General features: G+C 41.5%; 1 protein-coding gene across 1 annotated transcript; it reads right to left on the bottom strand.

Annotated features, from left to right (window-relative positions):
- Positions 1–1,364: 1,364 nt before the first annotated feature.
- On the bottom strand, positions 1,365–3,761 carry LOC138874487 (DNA polymerase delta subunit 3-like). The gene is made up of 3 exons (XM_070152946.1): positions 3,593–3,761; positions 1,890–2,037; positions 1,365–1,839 (listed from the first exon to the last, which is right to left on the bottom strand). Exons 1-3 carry the CDS (start codon positions 3,759–3,761, stop codon positions 1,365–1,367), a joined length of 792 nt encoding a protein of 263 aa, XP_070009047.1.
- Between the last annotated feature and the right edge of the window lie 16,378 nt (positions 3,762–20,139).

The following is a 20,139-nucleotide window of genomic DNA, read 5'->3' as shown; positions in this document are numbered from 1 at the left end:
GAAAATAAAGAACACAATGATTTTTACGTGGAAAACACCTAGATCAAAAGGTAAAAAATCCACAACCTACTACTCAATAGGATTTTCCCAAACTTCCACTAAAATCACTGAGCCAAAATAACATTTGCAAAAACTCTTAGTAAACCTAAGGATTAATTCTAATCCCGTTGTGGCACACATCCTTAACTGTTGCGACAACTTCAAGTTAACTCTAACTTGAACACTCTAGGTACCTAATACAATTGCTTCTATGAAAGTTGAAAGGTACAATGTAAAATCACCTACTACAATTGAACTAGAATAAAAGATAGACACATGGAACTGGTTCTTCTATCTCGTTCAAGTAGCTTCAGGATTGCACACTCAAATCACACATAAATTGCTTACAAAATCACCTTGCTTTTTTCTCTCAATTTAATTTTAACTCTGCTTATGTGCATTGCTTGTAAAAGAGAACAACACTAATATTTAATGGGTTAGTAATTAGAGATTGACTGGGATTCAAATGATACTCTTCTATCGTAGAAGAGTTCAAGGTGATTTCAAACTCTAACACTATCTTCTTCCTATATTGTGTTCTCTTCATGTAAGGAGTCTTTCTCTCCTTATCCAATATGCAACCTTTTCTATCAGATCAGGAGATATTGCTTCTCAATCAGTTAGATTTATCTCTTTCACGTGCATCTCACATACATAGGTTGATCATGATTGTGCTTCACAAGATGGACATGGTCCTTCACAAGATGGACCTGGTCCATGTCTGAGTTCTTTTGTCAATCTTCAAAACTTCACCTGTTCTTGGGCCAACAAATTCCCCCTTTTTGATGATGACATATGAACTAGGTCCATATAGTTTGCAATATGCCTTCTCTCCTGCCTGGGCAATAGGCACTTGTTGACAAATTCAAACAAGACTTTGTGCTGTGGCCTCATTTCACTCTTATGAACAACCCTGGCCTCATTCACATCTTCAGAATCACAGAACCTCCTTGTAATGTCAAAGGCAGTAGGAAGGGAGTCCAGACAAGGCCACCTTTGCCTTGTATAGTCATCAAACCCTTCAGAGGGTGTATCAAGGATCTTTCCTAGTTTTTTTTTGCATCAAAGGACACTTGAACTCCTTTCACCAGGCTGCTAACCTTGCCATCCTTAACCTCTACATTTGCCATGAACTCAATGATCTCATTCCTGGCTAGCCTACCATCCATCTGAAGGACCATGTCCTTCCACCCCCGAGCAGCTAAGGCATCCACCAGTCTCGTCATTCATGGTTCTACCAGGTCTTTCAGCAATCTACCCTTCAAAATCTTTCTTTTTCCAAACATGGCAAGCTTGTCTTATTCACCATTAGACTCATCTTCTTCTTATTCTCCACTCCATTCCTCATCTTTAGAAATTCGTACTTGTTTACTTTTCACTGCAGACCTTGTCCTCTTGGCTAATGAAGGTTCAGCAACCTCAGACATAGAGGAAGACTTCTTGGAAGAAGTCTTGGGCTTTTTGGGCTTGGGGGTCTGAACCTCCACTGTTGGAACTTCCTCCTGATGGACCTGTTCCATCTCCTCAACTTCCACAGCCTCTGAGGACTCTACGACCTTCCCTTTTCCTTTAGCCATCTTTTTCTTCTTACTCTCAGCTAGAGCCTTCTGGAGATCACTCTCACTCTGTTTCACCCTGCTTCTTGTAGTTCTTCCCTTTGGCAATGAAATTTCAGTAGTTGTTGGGGATGAAGCCTTTCTTTTCTTGGAGGGTTTAGGAGCACTGGGGACTTTTGGTGTGGGAGTTCTTCGTTTATTTGGATCATAACTTGCCCCAATCTTTTTCAATAGGTCTGCTTCTCTTCAGTAGATGAACCAGGTTCATCTCCTTGTGTGCTTAGATTAACTAACCCTTCAGCAGCTTTACCAGAACCACTTCCCCCTGACTTCTTGCCACTCTCTTCTACATTTTCTTGTTCAACCCCACAGATAGTAGGCACAGATAAATCAGTAGTGGGTGAATGATCAAACACTCTTTTCCCATTTCCCCTCTCTTTACCTTATTCACCATTTCTCTTTTTTTTTTTCAGATTTCTTTTTACCTCCACTCCTTCGTTACTCAGGTAATTCAACATCCCTGACAGGCCCAACGAGAACAAACCTAGTTTCTACATTTTCAGAAGAACTTACCTTAGAAGGGGATTTTTGAGTTTTTTCAGAGTCAGAAGACCTAGGTCCTTCTCGCTCACTAGCCGATTTGTATGACTCAGAATCAGAGTTGGAGTCAGAGTCTTGGACCTGACTTGCCTTTAATTTCTCATTTAAATTCTTTGAGAGAACCCCAGACGCTACTATTTTTCGAGAAAGCATTTTCACCCTTCTCAGCCTGGGTTTTGGAGATGTACTAGGTGGAGAAGGGGTAGATGAATTAGAGGGAGTTGGTGGTGGAGGAGTTCCAGGATTGTCTTGTGGGTTTGTCACGATCGCTGGTTTCTTGGGAGAATTGGTGAGTTAGAATTTTGGAGAAGAAAGCAAGTGGAAGTGAAGAGGGATTTTTGACAGTTTAGAATTATAGAGATGGCAGGAGGTAATGATGTGTATTTAAAAATAAATACACATTTAATGTATAACGGTAGCCTTAGCAGTGGTCAATTAGAGGTCTAATCAATGTGAAATTTCAGGTTTGAATGAACGGTTAGGCTTCGCTAGATTTTATGCAATTTTTGTGGTTTAGAGTTCTAAGGCCGAGGGAACTGGTTCAAAACTAATGGATAGAATTTTTTAAGGAGTTGAACAATTGTAGGACTTCTGCTCATGGTTTAAATATTTATATTTCTAATTGTGCAGAGTATAGAAAACATACCTTAGCTTTTAGATGAACCCATACTGATGAACCAGGTTCTTCATTTAGAATTCTCTTGACCATGCCTCAATTTACAATAATAGAGAAAATTTAGTAAGAGATCAATGAGTCATATTAACACATGTCATAGGAGTATACTAATTACAGTATGAAGCTGATTAAAAATTAATCTAGATATTTATACAAGTTCAGATTTCCTAGCCAATTTTTTTTTTCATTTTTTCAATTTTTTTTCCAGTTTTTTCATTGTGCATTCTAAGCTGGTCCTATTAGGTAATCTTAATCATCCCTAATTCCAACCTGTTCCTCTCAACGTTTTCTCTACTCAGTGCTTTAGTGAAGATGTCAGTAATTTGTTTATCAGTAGCACAGAATTCTATGAAGATCAATCCTTTCTCATAGTTATCTCTTAAGAAGTGGTGTCTAACATCTATGTGCTTAGTCCTCTTATGATGAACAGGGTTCTTTTTCATACTTATAGCACTAGTGTTATCACAAAAGATAGGAATGCAACCAACTTCAATGCCAAAATCTATCGGTTGTTGTTTGATCCACAATAATTGAGCACAACAAGAGGCAGCAACAACATATTCAGCCTCAGCGGTGGATAATGCCACTGAATTTTGCTTTTTAGTAGCCCATGATACAAGACATGAACCAAGAAAATGAGTCATACCTGAGGTGCTCTTCCTATCTATAAGGAAACCTGCATAATCAGCATCAGCATACCCTACTAGATTGAAATTACTACCTTTAGGGTACCAAAGACACATATCAGTAGTGCCTTTCAAATATCTCAGTATCCTCTTGACAACAGTTAAGTAAGATTCCTTTAGATTAGCCTGAAAACTAGCACAAAGCCCTATACTGAAAACTATGTCAGGTCTGCTGGCAGTAAGATACAAAAGTGAACCAATCATACCCCTATACAACTTCTGATCAACAGATGAACCAGGTTCATCTATGTCTAATTTAGTGGCAGTTGCAATGGGGGTGTCTATTTCCTTTGATTCATTCATTTTAAACTTTTTGATCAACTCTTTTGCATATTTCTACTAATGGATCATGGTTCCATTTGGGTTTTGTTTGATCTGTAAGCCTAAAAATAAGTTAAGCTCACCCATCATACTCATTTCAAACTCACTTCCCATTAATTTGGCAAAGTCCTTACTTAGTTTGTCAGTGGTTGCCCCAAAAATTATGTCATCAACATATATTTGTACCACAAGAAGATCCTTACCTTTTTCCCTCAAGAATAGAGTATTGTCAATTTTACCTCTTTTGTAGCCATGTTCAAGCAGGAATTTGGACAATCGTTCATACCATGCTCTAGGAGCCTACTTGAGTCCATAGAGAGCCTTGTCTAATTTGTACACATGTTCAGGACATTCCTTGCTCTCAAACCCTGGAGGTTGTTTAACAAACATTTCTTCTTTTAGGTAGCCATTTAGAAAAGCACTTTTGACATCCATTTGATGAAGAGTGAATTCCATATGTGCTGCAAAGGCTATGAGGAGCCTTATTGCCTCCAGTCTTGCAACTAGAGCAAAAGTCTCATCATAATCTATACCCTCCTCTTGGTTGTAACCTTGGACCACAAGTCTTGCCTTGTTTCTTGTTACTATTCCATCTTCATCAAGTTTGTTTCTAAAGACCCATTTTGTGCCAATTACTGATCTGTCCTTGGGTCTTGGAACTAGATGCCAAACTTGACTTCTCTCAAACTGATTGAGTTCATCTTGTATTGTATTTACCCAATCTGCATCCTGCAAAGCCTCAACAACATTTTTAGGTTCATAAGAGATAGGAAAGCATCAAAAGCACACAGATTCTTTAATTGTGATCTAGTTTCAACTCCAGAGGTTGGATCAATAATTATGTTCTCAATGGTGTCACACCTCCTTTTTGCGCCCCCGCCCCCAAAGGGTTAGATGCACGATGTGAGTTTTTCCAATTTAAGTGACAATATTCGAAATGGGATTATTTATTTAATTCAGAGTCGCCACTTGGGAAAGGTTTGGTTTTTGGTGTCCCAAGTCACCGGTTTATCTTGAATCCCAAATCGAGGAAATTTTCGACTTTTCCAAATGAAGTCTGCGAACCAGAAATTCTAAGTAAGGAATTCTGTTGACCCGAGGGAAGGTGTTAGGCACCCTCGAATCCCGTGGTTCTAGCACGGTCGCTTAAATTGTTATAATGGCTAAATATCTGATTTAAATACATGTTGTGACTTATGTGCTTTTATTAAGTTTAAACCGCTTTTATTATTATCATTTATTTTTATAGAATTGCAACGTCGTGAAAATGCATCTCGAACCACGTCACAATCAATGCACCCGTAGTTGTTAACACATTTCGACTCCGTTGAGATTTGAATTTGGGTCACATAAATGCGCACCCGAATTTAAGAATGTAATTTAATTAAGTCGCGCCTAAAGAGTCTAACGCGTTATTATCTTTGGGGAAGGCAGTGAAATTTACTGAACGGTCCATCCCAAATTCTAAGCATTTGTTATGATTAATTATTGAGGGCCCCGCAATTGCACTTTTATTTGGCGAGGCTCATCTCATTATTTTAGAAGGGATATCCTAAAGTGACTACATTTCTATTATGTTCGTCTCTAACAATAAAAGAATGAAAAATGTATGTTGATTAAATGGCTTGCTTAGCTAATCCTGGCCTCTTATTAATTACCTGATTACAAGGTGAAGAATGCTGTATCTCATAGAACATGCTTTTAATTTAATAAAAGGAATTACATACGAGCTTAATGAAATGCTACGCTTACTCCGAACACTCCTTAAGCTAAATCTAAATTAACTCATTTAAACAGGATTAATAGAATTCCTTATTAAAGGATACTACCTATGGTATTCAAAAACTTATCTTAAACATGCCTAATGAAATTGCAACTCGAGAGTCTAAAAACTGTATTGTATTTTGGCGAGATTAAAAGGAACCGTCCGCACTATATATTCAAAACATGCTGAAGAACGAGTTTGAATTAAAAACTATACTAATGGTTGCATATTCCATGAATTGTAGTTGCATCTTATATACCATTAAACGAATCGCATATTGTGGTTTAGATCAGTATAAGCTTCAATCAAATACAAAACTTACTGATGTACTTCTCTATTGAACTACAAACTAAAACTTACACAACTTAACAACATTTATGAAAAGGCAGTAAGTAAAACAGCAGATGATTATAACTCCTTCAGATCTTTCAATTCTTGCTTTTCATTGTTACAATCAGCTACACCAATGTGAGACTCGAAATGTGTACCTGGAAATACTGAAAATGCAAAGGAGAAGAGGAAGAAGATAGGGAAATCAGCAGCAGGAACAACATAGCAACAGCAATCAAAGCAACACAGCAGAACAGGTTCTAGTGCAAGAATGGAACTATAGCCGACGGGAAAGTAGCCAAATGATAACAGCAAACAGTGCAGTAGAAACAGAACTCCAGACAATCCAATTCCGAGGTAAACCAATGCAACAACACTACCAGTAATCTTAGTTAAACTTAGAAGAAGCAATACTGCCTAATCAGATTGACAACAAATGAAATCCCAACAAACAAACAGAAAAAAACAGTTTCTGATTTCCTATCTGTTTTTATTTCTTGCTTCCTTTCTATCTGTATCTATCTCTCTCTATATGCGTATTTAAAAATCCAGAAAACCCCTCAATGTGTATGCCTTCCTTCTTTTTATCTCTCTATCTCTCTATTCTCTGAAAAAAAATCCCCCCTTTAATGGAAGTTCTGCTTCCTTTTATATCCTAAACTCAAACTATTCACAGCCTGTTAAGTAATCAGAAACCTTCCCCACCATGTGGTCTGTCCTCTTTTCAGTTTCCACTCAACTATTTAAGTATAAACCCTCCCATGATATTCCCTGACAAACCCTTTTAATCACCTTATTAAACTAAAAGCAGACATGGGCAGCAGGAATATAACCTGACAGCACATGCTGTCAAGTTATTCTTCATCTCAAAAGGGCCTTTATGCACATGTTGTGCACAAATGCACATGCCACCAATTCAGATTGCAGCTAACAATCCAATCTTTTTCATTTTCAGATTCAAATACAGCAACTATAAGTAGCCATACTTGATTCTTACTTTGATTCAAACAAAGTTCCAGCAGGCAATAGATCAAATTGTTACCATTCGAACAACTGAAATTAATCGACGACATATATCGACTCGACTATACTAATTATAACATGTACAATCGAAAACCATGATCAGACATCTAACAGTATCAAACACATGATTCGAATTGTACTGACTATGCAAAAAGTGTACTGGGGAATCAATTAATCAGTCAAATTTAAAGTTCAATTGATTGCACAACACATACACATATACACATTATCAGTGAATAGAAGAAAGACTCGATCAAACACAGAGGTTCAGGCAAGGCGGACAGGACACAGTCGACAAATAATTCAAAAAATAAAATCAACTAAACATTTTGGGGCAATAAACAAACGTCTAACTACAGCAAAACTCATGAACTGATAAAAAGGAAAACACAAATACCTGAAATCTTGAAAAATCAGCAAACCCTAGCTCGGATTTGAATTGATCTTTCTTAGGGTTGAACGGACTTTAATCGAAGTGTTCTCAACTGAGAACACTTCGATTAAGGTCCATTAGACCCTAATCACTTGGCTTAAACGGACCCAGACCAGGCTCGGGGTTTCTAGAGGCAGATTTGGAATTTATGCTTCCCTGGTTAGATTTGGACCAAACCAAGCATGGTTTGGTCACGAGGGAGGTCAGAAGACTGTCTGGTGTGAATATGGTGTGGTTTGGTGTAGGTCAAAGTTCGGCTCGAATCTTCAAATGAAGATTCGAGAACCTAGGGACTGATTCGAAGCAAAAGGAAAACAGATCCATGTTCAGGGCAATAAAGTGGTCCTAGGGTGTTACGGTGGGTGTCACCGGCGTCCATGCCGCCGGGTTTTTGGTGAGGGGAAAGGGGGGTGGCTAGGGTTCCGTGGTTTGGGGTCTGTGAAGGGGACGACCTAAGGCAGGGGAGGGGTTTGGTTTAGGCGCGGGGTGAAAGGGGAAGGGTTTATATTCGAGGGTGAGTAATGGATGTTGGCCGTTGGATTACTAGTGATCAACGGCTGTGATCTATGTACTAAAGGGAAACGGCGTCGTTTCAAATACACGGGGCTGGGTGGACCAAGGTTGAACGGGTCGGGTTTGTTCGTGGGTACGGGGGATGTGATCTTGGCCGTTGATCATTTTGAGATTAACGGCCCAGATCAATAGTGGCTCAACGACATCGTTTGGACGGTTATGTGGCCAACTCAATTGGACAGGGTAAAATAGGGATCCTGGATTGGGTTATCTTGGTTTTGGGCCTATTTTATTTGGTTCAAACTGGCCCAATCCGGGGATCCTTTTTCCTTTCCCCTTTTTTTCTTTTTAATCTCCTATTTAAAATGCCAAATAATGCTATAAAAACATTAAACAATATTAACACACAATTAAAATAGCACCACTTAATGACAAAATTGAAAGATGCATTTTTCGCGATTTTTCCTTTTAATAACCGGAATACGGTTCAATTACACACGACATATTTTTTTTGTTTTAATAAAAAAAAATAAAAATGGGCAAAAATCATAGATAATTAACAAAATGCCACGTGAAAATCCAAAAATTGTACAGCAAGATCAATTGCTATTATTTTCGTTTCTTTTGGAGTGATTGTCGCGAAAACAAAAATCACGTGCTCACAGCTGCCCCTCTTTGTTCGGAAACGCGAAGAGTTTTCGTGCAAAGATAACGTGAGCGGATATGAGCGACTTTTGCCTATTGGACTACTCTGTGTGAAGCATTTTTTTTGAAAGATTTGACCGAATCTTTGCTTCGAAGATTTCCTACATATCCTGGGCTAAACAGGAATCAGGTCAATGTAGTTCGGGAAATTTTGGCTGCTGGGATTACCATGGGATTGCAATGCTTGCTGTTATTGCTGTTGCTGTTGTCATTGTTGCTTTACTGACTGCCTTATTACAACCAAAGAAAAATTGAAACTGAACTAAATACTTATATGCATGTCAACTGCTAGTTACAAGATTCCTATCTATGATTCTTTTGCGACTTGATCTTGGGTCTTAGCTGATTTTGCTTGGAGACATCGATCCGAATCTTGATGCTTGCGAGTTGTAGGTGCTTGTTTATCTCTGGGATACTGAGTGAGACGTGATTGGTAGAGTTCGGGACCTTGATCAAGTCTTGGAGCGATCCGCCTTCCATTTTCTCCGGTATCTCGGGACATCTTCTTCTTCTTCCCCCTTTTTATTCTGGGTTGAAACTCATCTCGTGGGTCGTCTCAATCCATGCGCCTCGAGGTTAGACCTGCGGGGAAAAACAAGCGAACGAAATTTTCTGCCCCAGTTTCACTAGGAAAATTTCGTGAGTTATTTGCCACGAGGTTCATAGAATTGATGAAGGAATTGGAAAATTTCAGTTTCCAAAATGCCAATTCCGGGATTAGATCAACGATACGGCCACAAAATATGAATGCACAGTTTACGGTCGGAGCCCTAAGGCTGGCGGAATGGAAATAGTTCAGTTCAGGGTTGGAGCCCTAATGACGACTAGCTGGGGAGAAGCTCAGTTTAGAGTTGAAACTCTAATGCTGACCAACTGGGGAAAAGTTCAGTTTAGGGTTGGGGCCCTAATGCTGACTAAAGGAAAGAGTTTAGTTTAGGGTTTAAAACCCTAATGCTGACTGAATGGCAAAATTCAGTTTAGGGTTTAAAACCCTAATGCTGACTAAAGGAAAGAGTTCAGTTTAGGGTTTAAAACCCTAATGCTGACTAAATGGAAGAGTTCAGTTTAGGGTTTAAAACCCTAATGCTGACTAAATGGAAAAAGTTCAGTTTAGGGTTTAAAACCCTAATGCTGACTAAATGGAAAGAGCTCAGTTTAGGGTTTAAAACCCTAATGCTGACTAAATGGAAAGAGTTCAGTTTAGGGTTTAAAACCCTAATGCTGACTAAATGGAAAGAGTTCAGTTTAGGGTTTAAAACCCTAATGCTGACTAAATGGAAAGAGTTCAGTTTAGGGTTTAAAACCCTAATGCTGACTATATGGAAAAAGTTCAGTTTAGGGTTTAAAACCCTAATGCTGACTAAAGGAAAGTTCAGTTTAGGGTTTAAAACCCTAATGCTGACTAAAGGAAAGAGTTCAGTTTAGGGTTTAAAACCCTAATGCTGACTAAATGGGAAAAATTCAGTTTAGGGTTTAAAACCCCAATGCTGACTAAAGGGAAAAGAGTTCAGTTTAGGGTTTAAAACCCTAATGCTGACTGAAGGAAAAGATTTCAGTTTAGGGTTCAAAACCCTAATGCTAACTAAATGGAAAAAGTTCAGTTTAGGGTTTAAAACCCTAATGCTGACTGAATGGAAAAAGTTCAGTTTAGGGTTTAAAACCCTAATGCTGATTAAATGGAAAAAGTTCAGTTTAGGGTTTAAAACCCTAATGCTGACTAAAGGAAAAGTTCAGTTTAGGGTTTAAAACCCTAATGCTGACTAAAGGAAAAAAGTTCAGTTTAGGGTTTAAAACCCTAATGCTGAATAAATGGAAAAAGTTCAGTTTAGGGTTTAAAACCCTAATGCTGACTAAAGGAAAAGTTCAGTTTAGGGTTTAAAACCCTAATGCTGACTAAAGGGAAAGTTCAGTTTAGGGTTTAAAACCCTAATGCTGACTAAATGGGAAAAGTTCAGTTTAGGGTTTAAAACCCCAATGCTGACTAAAGGGAAAAGAGTTCAGTTTAGGGTTTAAAACCCTAATGCTGACTGAAGGAAAAGAGTTCAGTTTAGGGTTTAAAACCCTAATGCTGACTGAATGGAAAAAGTTCAGTTTAGGGTTTAAAACCCTAATGCTGACTGAATGGAAAAAGTTCAGTTTAGGGTTTAAAACCCTAATGCTGACTAAATGGAAAAGTTCAGTTTAGGGTTTAAAACCCCAATGCTGACTAAAGGGAAAAGAGTTCAGTTCAGGGTTTAAAACCTTAATGCTGACTGAAGGAAAAGAGTTTAGTTTAGGGTTTAAAACCCTAATGCTGACTAAATGGAAAAAGTTCAGTTTAGGGTTTAAAACCCTAATGCTGACTGAATGGAAAAAGTTCAGTTTAGGGTTTAAAACCCTAATGCTGACTAAATGGAAAAAGTTCAGTTTAGGGTTTAAAACCCTAATGCTGACTAAAGGAAAAGTTCAGTTTAGGGTTTAAAACCCTAATGCTGACTAAAGGAAAGAGTTCAGTTTAGGGTTTAAAACCCTAATGCTGACTAAAGGAAAAGAGTTCAGTTTAGGGTTTAAAACCCTAATGCTGACTAAAGGAAAGAGTTCAGTTTAGGGTTTAAAACCCTAATGCTGACTAAATGGAAAAAGTTCAGTTTAGGGTTTAAAACCCTAATGCTGACTAAATGGAAAAAGTTCAGTTTAGGGTTTAAAACCCTAATGCTGACTAAAGGAAAGAGTTCAGTTTAGGTTTTAAAACCCTAATGCTGACTAAAGGGAAAGTTCAGTTTAGGGTTTAAAACCCTAATGCTGACTAAATGGGAAAAGTTCAGTTTAGGGTTTAAAACCCCAATGCTGACTAAAGGGAAAAGAGTTCAATTTAGGGTTTAAAACCCTAATGCTGACTGAAGGAAAAGAGTTCAGTTTAGGGTTTAAAACCCTAATGCTGACTAAATAGAAAAAGTTCAGTTTAGGGTTTAAAACCCTAATGCTGACTACATGGAAAAAGTTCAGTTTAGGGTTTAAAACCCTAATGCTGACTAAAGGAAAAAGTTCAGTTTAGGGTTTTAAAACCCTAATGCTGACTGGCTGGGGACAAAGTTCGAGGATACTAACTGACCTCTTTTTTTGAATTTTCTTGTTTTAGTAGAAGATAAAAGGGAATCTCGTGGAAACTTACCTTTCGAGTGGATTCCTTATTGCTAAAACTGTTTCTTATACCCACGTACCTTCCTCTTTGGGTGACACCTGCTTGTTGCACGGTTGTCTTGGATTATACCTGTTTCAACTTTTCAAACAAAGAACAATTTTTAGTTCGGAAATGGCGGTTGGTTCGGTGACCTTGATTGTTCCCATTGCTTTGTTGCGTCCTTATTTCTGTTGAGAAATCCTGCCATTAATTGGATTCAATGGCGAAACCCTTTTGGACTGCTCAGGCTTGTATTTCCAAATTCCGTGATGATTTGCCTTGTAAGGCTCTTTTTGTGTCCCGTTTTGCTTGGAGATCCTCAACGGGGATTTTACTGGGGATACTCTATGGGGATTTGTACAAGGCGGACTTGCCGGGGATTTGTTGCAAAGCGGACTTGCAAGGATTTGTTGGGAAAGCTCGCTGGGGAATTTTTACAAAGGGAGGCTCTGTGGGGATTTGTACAAAGGGAAGTTCTGTGGGGATTTGTACAAGGCGGACTTGCTGGGGAAATTTCTCTCTCTTTTTCCTTTTTTTTAAATGCAGTCAAACATCATGATTCATCAGGTTTGGACAAACGTACCAACGAAACGAGGCGTTTTCCTTCGTGAAACGAAATTTCGTGAAACCAAACCTGCCACCTATCCTTTCCGGTATATCTGGAACTCAGGGTTAAAAAATGAGAGGGAATCGAAGAAAAACAAAGAAAGGAGAAAGCAAACTTCAGAAAAGAAGTGTCCCTTTCGGGACGAAAAAGACTTATCTGAGGAAGACAATGCTGACTTTAAATGGACATGACATGCTCTTTGGACTGGACACCTGACCTTCAATGAACTTGCATTTCCTCCCGAACCAAAATGGGTCTATGTTTCAAACCGATGGAATTTTGCCGAGACTTCCTGGGGCGGAGTCAATCTTTTCGGCCAACAGCGCCCTTTGCGGGTTTTCGCTAGTCGACCTCTCTCATTTCTCTTCCTGTCGTCGCTTGATAGCATTCTTTGCGAGTTTTTTACTAAACAAGATCTCTCATTTTGGTTTCTCTACTCCCGTCGCCTCGCGGTGCCTGTAGGTTTTCACCGTCGAGACTCTCTCATTTTATTTCTCTCAATTTACAGTGTACCGGTCTCCATTCGTGACGCTTTTGGCTTCCCGTTACCTTTGGTAATTGATCCGAAAGGCTTGTGCTTGGCAAAGAAAAGTAGATGATACTAACTTCTAAACCGCTTGACGTGCCCCGGTTTCAATTTCAGGGTAAATGGGATTTTATTGTTGGTGTGACTGAACCTCAGGGAGAGGCTACCTACGTATCCTTTCGGAATCCAGTCAAACGTAGTTCAGGCCTCAATCAATGTTTTGTTTTGTTTGTTTTTGTTTGTTTTCTCTTTTTTTTTTTTTTTTGTAACCGGCTTAAAGGCTTGTAGAGAGAGTTGATAGTGGGAATAAAACCTTCAACATTTCAAATGTGTCAGGATCGCTGGGGCGTCACTCAGACATAGTATCTTTTGACTGCGTCCGCATTCACTGCTGTTTCGGGATCATTTCCTTCAATGTCACCTAGGTACAATGCTCCTCTTGGCAATATATTCCTGGTGATGTACGGGCCTTTCCAGTTTGGAGCAAATTTCCCTTTTGCTTCCTGGTGATGTGGCAGAATACGCCTCAGTACCAGCTAACCTACTTCGAAATTCCTGGGTCGGACTTTCTTGTTGTAAGCACGGGCCATTCTTCGTTGGTACAACTGTCCGTGACAAACCGCGGCCATTTGCTTCTCATCGATCAAAGTCAATTGCTCTAATCGAGTCTTGACCCACTCGCTGTCTTCGATTTCTGCTTCGACAATGGTTCGAAGCGAAGGAATTTCTACCTCTGCAGGTATTACAGCCTCGGTCCCATAAACCAAAAGATAAGGAGTTGCTCCTACTGACGTGCGTGCCGTAGTGCGATACCCCAACAATGCAAATGGTAACTGCTCATGCCACTGTCAGGAACTTTGGATCGTTTTCCTCAAAATCTTTTTGATGTTTTTGTTCGCCGCTTCTACAGCGCCATTGGCCTTTGGCCGATAAGGAGTAGAATTCCTATGCGTTATTTTGAATTGCTCGCATACATCTCCCATCAAGTGACTGTTCAGGTTTACTGCGATATCTGTGATGATAGTCGCAGGAATACCGAAACGACAGATAAGATTTGAGTGAACAAAATCCACTACAGCTTTTTTAGTGACCGACTTGAGAGTGACAGCCTCTACCCATTTTGTGAAGTAGTCGATGGCAACTAGTATAAATCTATGTCCATTTGAGGCTTTCGGCTCGATCGGACCGATGACGTCCATGCCCCAGGCGACAAATGGCCAAGGTGCAGACATGGGATGCAATTCCGTATGAGGTGCATGAATCAAATCACCGTGCACCTGACACTGGTGACACTTTCGAACAAAACTAAAGCAGTCCTTTTCCATGGTTATCCAATAATAGCCTGCTCGAAGGATTTTCTTTGCCAAGACGTATCCGTTCATGTGGGGTCCGCACACTCCTGCGTGTACTTCGTGCATGATCTTTCTTGCCTCCTCGGCGTCAACACATCTTAGTAGGTTGAGGTCCGGGGTCCTTTTGTACAACAATTCACCGCTCAAAAAGAAGCCACTTGCATGCCACCTAATGGTTCTCTTTTGATCTCCAGTGGCATGCTCGGGGTATTCTTGTGTCTTCAAGAACCTCTTGATATCATGGTACCATGGCTGTATACTTGATTCTGCCTCGATTACATTACAGTAACCGTGCCTTTCCCTGATTTGGATTTCCAAGGGATCGACGTGGGTGTTGCTTGGGTAAGGTAACATTGAAGCCAAAGTAGCGAGTGCATCTGCTAGTTCATTGTGACACCGCGGGATATACCTGAACTCTATTGATTTAAAGCGCTTGCTGAGGTCCTCCACGTGCCGTCGGTAAGGAATAAGCTTGACATCCCGAGTTTCCCATTCACCTTGGGCTTGCCGGATAATCAGGTCAGAATCTCCCATAATCAGTAAGTCTTCGACATCCTGATCGATCGCCATATGTATGCCCATGATGCAGGTTTCATACTCAGCTGTATTGTTTGTGCAAAAGAAACGCAGTCTAGCTGTGGCCGGATAATGCTGACCGGAGGGCGAGATCAAAATTGCCCCAATCCCTACACCTTTGGCATTTACAGCTCCATCAAAGAACATCTTCCAAACATGAGCGTTCTCCGAGACCACTTCTACAGTGTTTATTTCTTCATCTGGAAAGTAGGTACTCAATGGCTGGTATTCCTCATCGACTGGATTTTCGGCCAAATGATCTGCTAGCGCCTGGGCTTTCATTGCCGTGCGAGTGACATAGACTATGTCGAATTCAGTAAGCAAGATTTGCCACTTGGCCAGTCTTCCAGTAGGCATCGGTTTCTGAAATATATACTTCAAAGGATCCAGCCTGCTTATGAGGAAAGTAGTGTGGGCTTGGAGATAATGTCTCAGCTTTTGAGCAACCCACGTCAGAGCGCAACATGTTCTTTCCAGCAGAGTGTACTTGGCCTCGTAGCCGGTGAATTTCTTGCTCAAGTAGTAGATTGCTTGTTCTTTCTTTCCGGTTATGTCATGTTGCCCGAGGACGCATCCAAAAGAATTCTCCAAGACCGTTAGGTACAAGAACAATGGTCTCTCTGGCTCTGGCGGGACCAAAACTGGAGGGTTCGAAAGATATTCTTTGACTTTGTCAAAAGCTTCCTGACATTCAGCCGTCCATTTGATCGTTGCATCTTTCCTCAACAGCTTAAATATGGGCTCACACGTGCTTGTCAGCTGGGCAATAAATCGACTGATATAGTTTAATCTGCCCAACAAACTCATCACGTCTTTCTTCGTTCTTGGGGGAGGTAGATCCCTGATAGATTTTATCTTTGTTGGATCTAATTCGATACCTCTCCTGCTCACTATAAAGCCCAAAAGCTTGCCCGATGGAACTCCGAAAGCACATTTGGCTGGGTTCAGCTTCAAGTCATACTTCCTCAGTCTCTCGAAGAACTTCCTCAAGTCTTGGATGTGATTATCCTGCGTCCTGGACTTGACTATCACGTCGTCCACGTACACCTCTATTTCCTGATGCATCATGTCATGAAAAATGGCAGTCATGGCCCTCATGTAAGTAGCCCCAGCATTCTTCAGACCAAATGGCATGACCCGATAACAGTAGGTGCCCCAAGGCGTGGTGAAGGCAGTTTTCTCAGCGTCTTCTTCATCCATCAATACCTGATGATATCCAGTGTAACAATCTACGAAAGACTGTATCTCGTGTTTGGCGCAATTATCAACGAGGATGTGGATGTTGGGCAGTGGGAAATTATCTTTGGGACTTGCTCTATTCAAATGTCGGTAATCTACACATACCCGAGTTTTCCCGTCTTTTTTCGGCACTGGAACCACATTTGCCAACCATGTTGTATATTGGACCACCCGAATCACTCCCGTTTTCAGTTGTTTGGTGATCTCCTCTTTAATCTTGTCGCTGACCTCAGTTTTGAACTTTCGCTGCTTTTGTTGAACTGGAGGACAATCAGGGTGAATTGGCAATTTATGAACCACTAGATCAACACCTAATCCCGGCATGTCATCGTATGACCAAGCAAACACATCTTTAAATTCAAAAAGAAGTTGAATTATCGCGTCTCGCATTTTCTTGTCCGTGTGAATGCTTATTTTGGTCTCCTGGATTTCTTCAGGAGTTCCTAAATTAACCGGTTCGGTGTCATTCAGATTTGGCTTAGGTTTATTCTCAAACTGTTCCAACTCTCGGTTTATTTCCCTAAAAGCCTCTTCTTCATCATATTCTGGTTCTGGGTTCATTATTTCACAATTAAATAGCTCACTGTGATCTGGGCGTGAAGTCCGCGAGCATGTCATATTTAAAGCCGCATTATTATAACTGAAAGAAAAGATAAAGGAAAAATAACAAAATCAGAACAAAGGAAAAATGGGAAAACAACGATGATTTTTTTTATTTTTCTTCTTGAAATTTGGAAGACAACAATGTTTACAAACTCAGGAATTCAAAATGACAATTAAAAGAAGAAAAACAACCAAGTTATATCCTGGAGATAACTTGTGATGCAGGAAAGGTGGCAGGACAGGTCTACCCGGACTTCCGTCTAGTCGGGAATGGCGTGGCCTCCCAGTTTCGGAGTTTGGCGTTTTGCCCCATATATAGTATTTCGGCGGTGCTGGTGCCTTCTCCTAGTTGAACCATGTGAGCCTCGTAGAGCATTTCTCTCATTGCCCCACATATCTTCTCGATTTCCTCAGCCGTGAAAACCTCGTCGTCTTCTTCTTCAATGTATCTTGGTCCGACGAAAGTTTCATATAAAGCCGGCAGTGGCCGAGGCAATTTCCACCCCTTATTCTTCCTTTTCTTTGCCCATTCTTCATCTTCTGGGGTCGGTTGAAAACCTATCTCAAAAAGTTTTTTGGCGGAAGGCAGGGTGATGGGTTCCGTTATTCCCTGCAATGTTCGTCCGAGCCCTTTTCCTGGCTTGAATCCATGCCGGATCATCTCTTTATCCACCATAACCGAGGCGTTAGACAAGAAAGGTTGGGGGCAAGGTCTTCCCTCTTCATGCTGCTCTGCTAACACAATCTCGAAAGCTTGATAGACCGTGTGTTCGCTCCCTTCTCTAGGTTTAAGATATGGGATGGATGGGTCCCGATAAATAGCATGCTCGTCTTCTCCATGGACCACGATCTCTCGGTCTTCGTACTCAAACTTCACCATCTGATGAAGAGTGGAAGGCACAGCTCCCACCGCATGAATCCAAGGTCTGCCAAGGAGGAAATTGTAGGACGTATCCATGTCAAGCACTTGGAAAGTTACCTCAAACTCTACTGGCCCTATGGTCAAAGCCAAGTCTATTTCTCCAAGGGTGTCTCTTTTGATGCCATCAAAAGCCCTCACGCAGACATTATTGGGGCGGATTCTTCCGGTCCCAATTTCCATTCTCTGTAGCGTGGAGAGCGGACAAATGTCAACACCTGAACCCCCATCCAACATTACCCGCTTGACGTAGTAGCCTTCGTATTTAACTGTTAGATGCAGGGCTTTGTTGTGTGCCGCTCCCTCTGGGGGTAGATCATTCTTGCTGAAAGAGACTTGGTTGATGGCAAAGAACCTCTCTGTCATTCGTTCTAGTTGTTCAATTGAGGTTTCAGCTGGTACATATGCTTCATTCAGGGTCTTGAGTAATATCTTTTGATGCTCGGTTGACCTCATTAGCAGAGATAGCATGGACACTTGCTCAGGGCACTTGCGCAGTTGATCTACTACTTCGTAGTCTGACATTTTCATTTGTTGGAAGAAAAATTCCGCTTCTTCAACGCTTACAGGCTTCTTTGGTGGGAAGCGTCTCCGTGTGGCGTTGTTCAGCTCTTGGGTGTTTAAATACCTTCCAATGAAAGTACTTTCCGGGAGTTCTCCCGCGACTTCTTTACCTTTGTACGTTACCAACGTCCTTTGATAATTCCACGGCACTGTGGATGGGTTTGTCATCGGCTTTTGTGGCACGCGTCCGATAACCACTGGCTCATTCAACCGAGGTAGTTGAATCGTCCCCCGGACCACATAGGCCCCTTTCGGTACGTACATAGGCTTTGCCCTTTTGACTTCAAAGCTCTGCGTCTTTTTTGCTCGTCCTCGTGGGATGTAAAGAACTCCATTCTTCACAGGCACCGCCTTCTTCTCTACCTTCTTTTTGGATTCGCATTTTACAGTATCGGCCTTTTCCCCTTTTTCTGATTCCTGGGCTGTTTCAGGCTTTTTCCCCGCGTCAACAATGGCGATTATAGCTTTCAAAGCAGGGTCAAATTCTTTGTCTTCGCAAATCATTCCGATCAGCGGCCCATTATTGTGAGCAAGTAATGGATTGTTAGTCACATTTGGGACCTCCTCGTCCCTTAGCACTATTTTCCCTTGCTCTATTAAATTCTCGACCACTCTTCTTAATGACCAACAGTCATTTGTATCGTGCCCCTCGGCCCCTGAATGATAGGCGCATCTGACACCGGCTTTGTAAGAAGGTGACGCCGGGTTGTGCCTTGTCTGAGGGACTGGCTGCAGGAAACCCAACTGAACTAGCTTCGGGAACAAAGTAGAGTATGGCTCACCGATAGGCGTGAAAGTCCTCCTCCTAGGTGGCTCTTGAGGACGGAAGTTATTTTGCGGAGGTTGTGGGTTATAGTGGTTGCGGTAAGGAGGCTGATTTCTGGGAGGTGGAGCTTGGCCTCTGTTGGCTTGGTGCAGCGGATGGACATAAGGCTGGGCGTTCATGACCATGTAGGGCTGAGGAGGATATGCCGCATTTGAGTGGGGGTAGTAGTGTTGTGAGGTTCTTTCCGGAAAACGGGGCCTGGGATTACGATATTCCCTTGCTTCTGAGGCTGCCATGGCTGTTTCTTCCTTTTTCTTCCCTCTTGCCATTCCTCCGGACCCGCTTTGGACGGCTTGGGAGGTCGCCCTTATGGCTGCTTGACTCAAAATCCTACCTGTTTTCAGACCATTCTCCACCATCTCTCCAATCTTAATTGCTTCTGCAAACGGCTTTCCCATGGCTGACATCATGTTTTGGAAATAGTCAGACTCTTGAGCCTGGAGAAAGGTAGTGACCATTTCCACTTCATCCATGGGAGGCTTCACCCTCGACGCCTGCTCGCGCCACTTAATAGCATACTCTCTGAAGCTTTCTGAAGGTTTCTTTTTCAAGTTCGACAGAGAATTTCGGTCTGGTGCGATGTCGATGTTATACTGGAATTGTCTCACAAAATCTCTAGCGAGATCATCCCAGACATGCCATCGGGACATGTCCTGGTCCATGTACCATTCCGAGGCTATTCCTACCAGACTTTCCCCGAAATATGCCATTAGCAATTCCTCTTTTCCGCCGGCTCCCCTTAATTGGTTGCAATATTTCTTTAGGTGAGCAATGGGGTCACCGTGCCCGTCGTACTTCTCAAACTTTGGGGTCTTGAAACCCACTGGTAGGTGTACGTGAGGGAACATGCATAGGTCGGCGTAAGAGACGCTTTTCTGTCCGCTCAAACCTTGCATATTCTTCAAACTCTGTTCAAGGCTTCTCATTCTTTTGGCCATCTCATTTTGTTCCGCAATTCTGGGGTTCTGATCCTGCCCAGGTGCAAGCTCGCACTGAGGCTGTGGAGGATTAGTGCTGGTAGCGAACCTAGTTGGTTCCATCGAGAAAGATGGGGCTTGGAATGTAAACGAGGACGAGTCAAAAGTCGGCTTGTATGTAGCAGGTTGGGCCGTGATCGGGC

The sequence above is a fragment of the Nicotiana sylvestris genome, chromosome 8 (genome assembly GCF_000393655.2).
Source record: "Nicotiana sylvestris chromosome 8, ASM39365v2, whole genome shotgun sequence".
NCBI classification, from domain to species: domain Eukaryota; kingdom Viridiplantae; phylum Streptophyta; class Magnoliopsida; order Solanales; family Solanaceae; genus Nicotiana; species Nicotiana sylvestris.
Note: the sequence above shows the minus strand (reverse complement) of the source record. Positions and strands in the feature narration are given on the sequence as shown.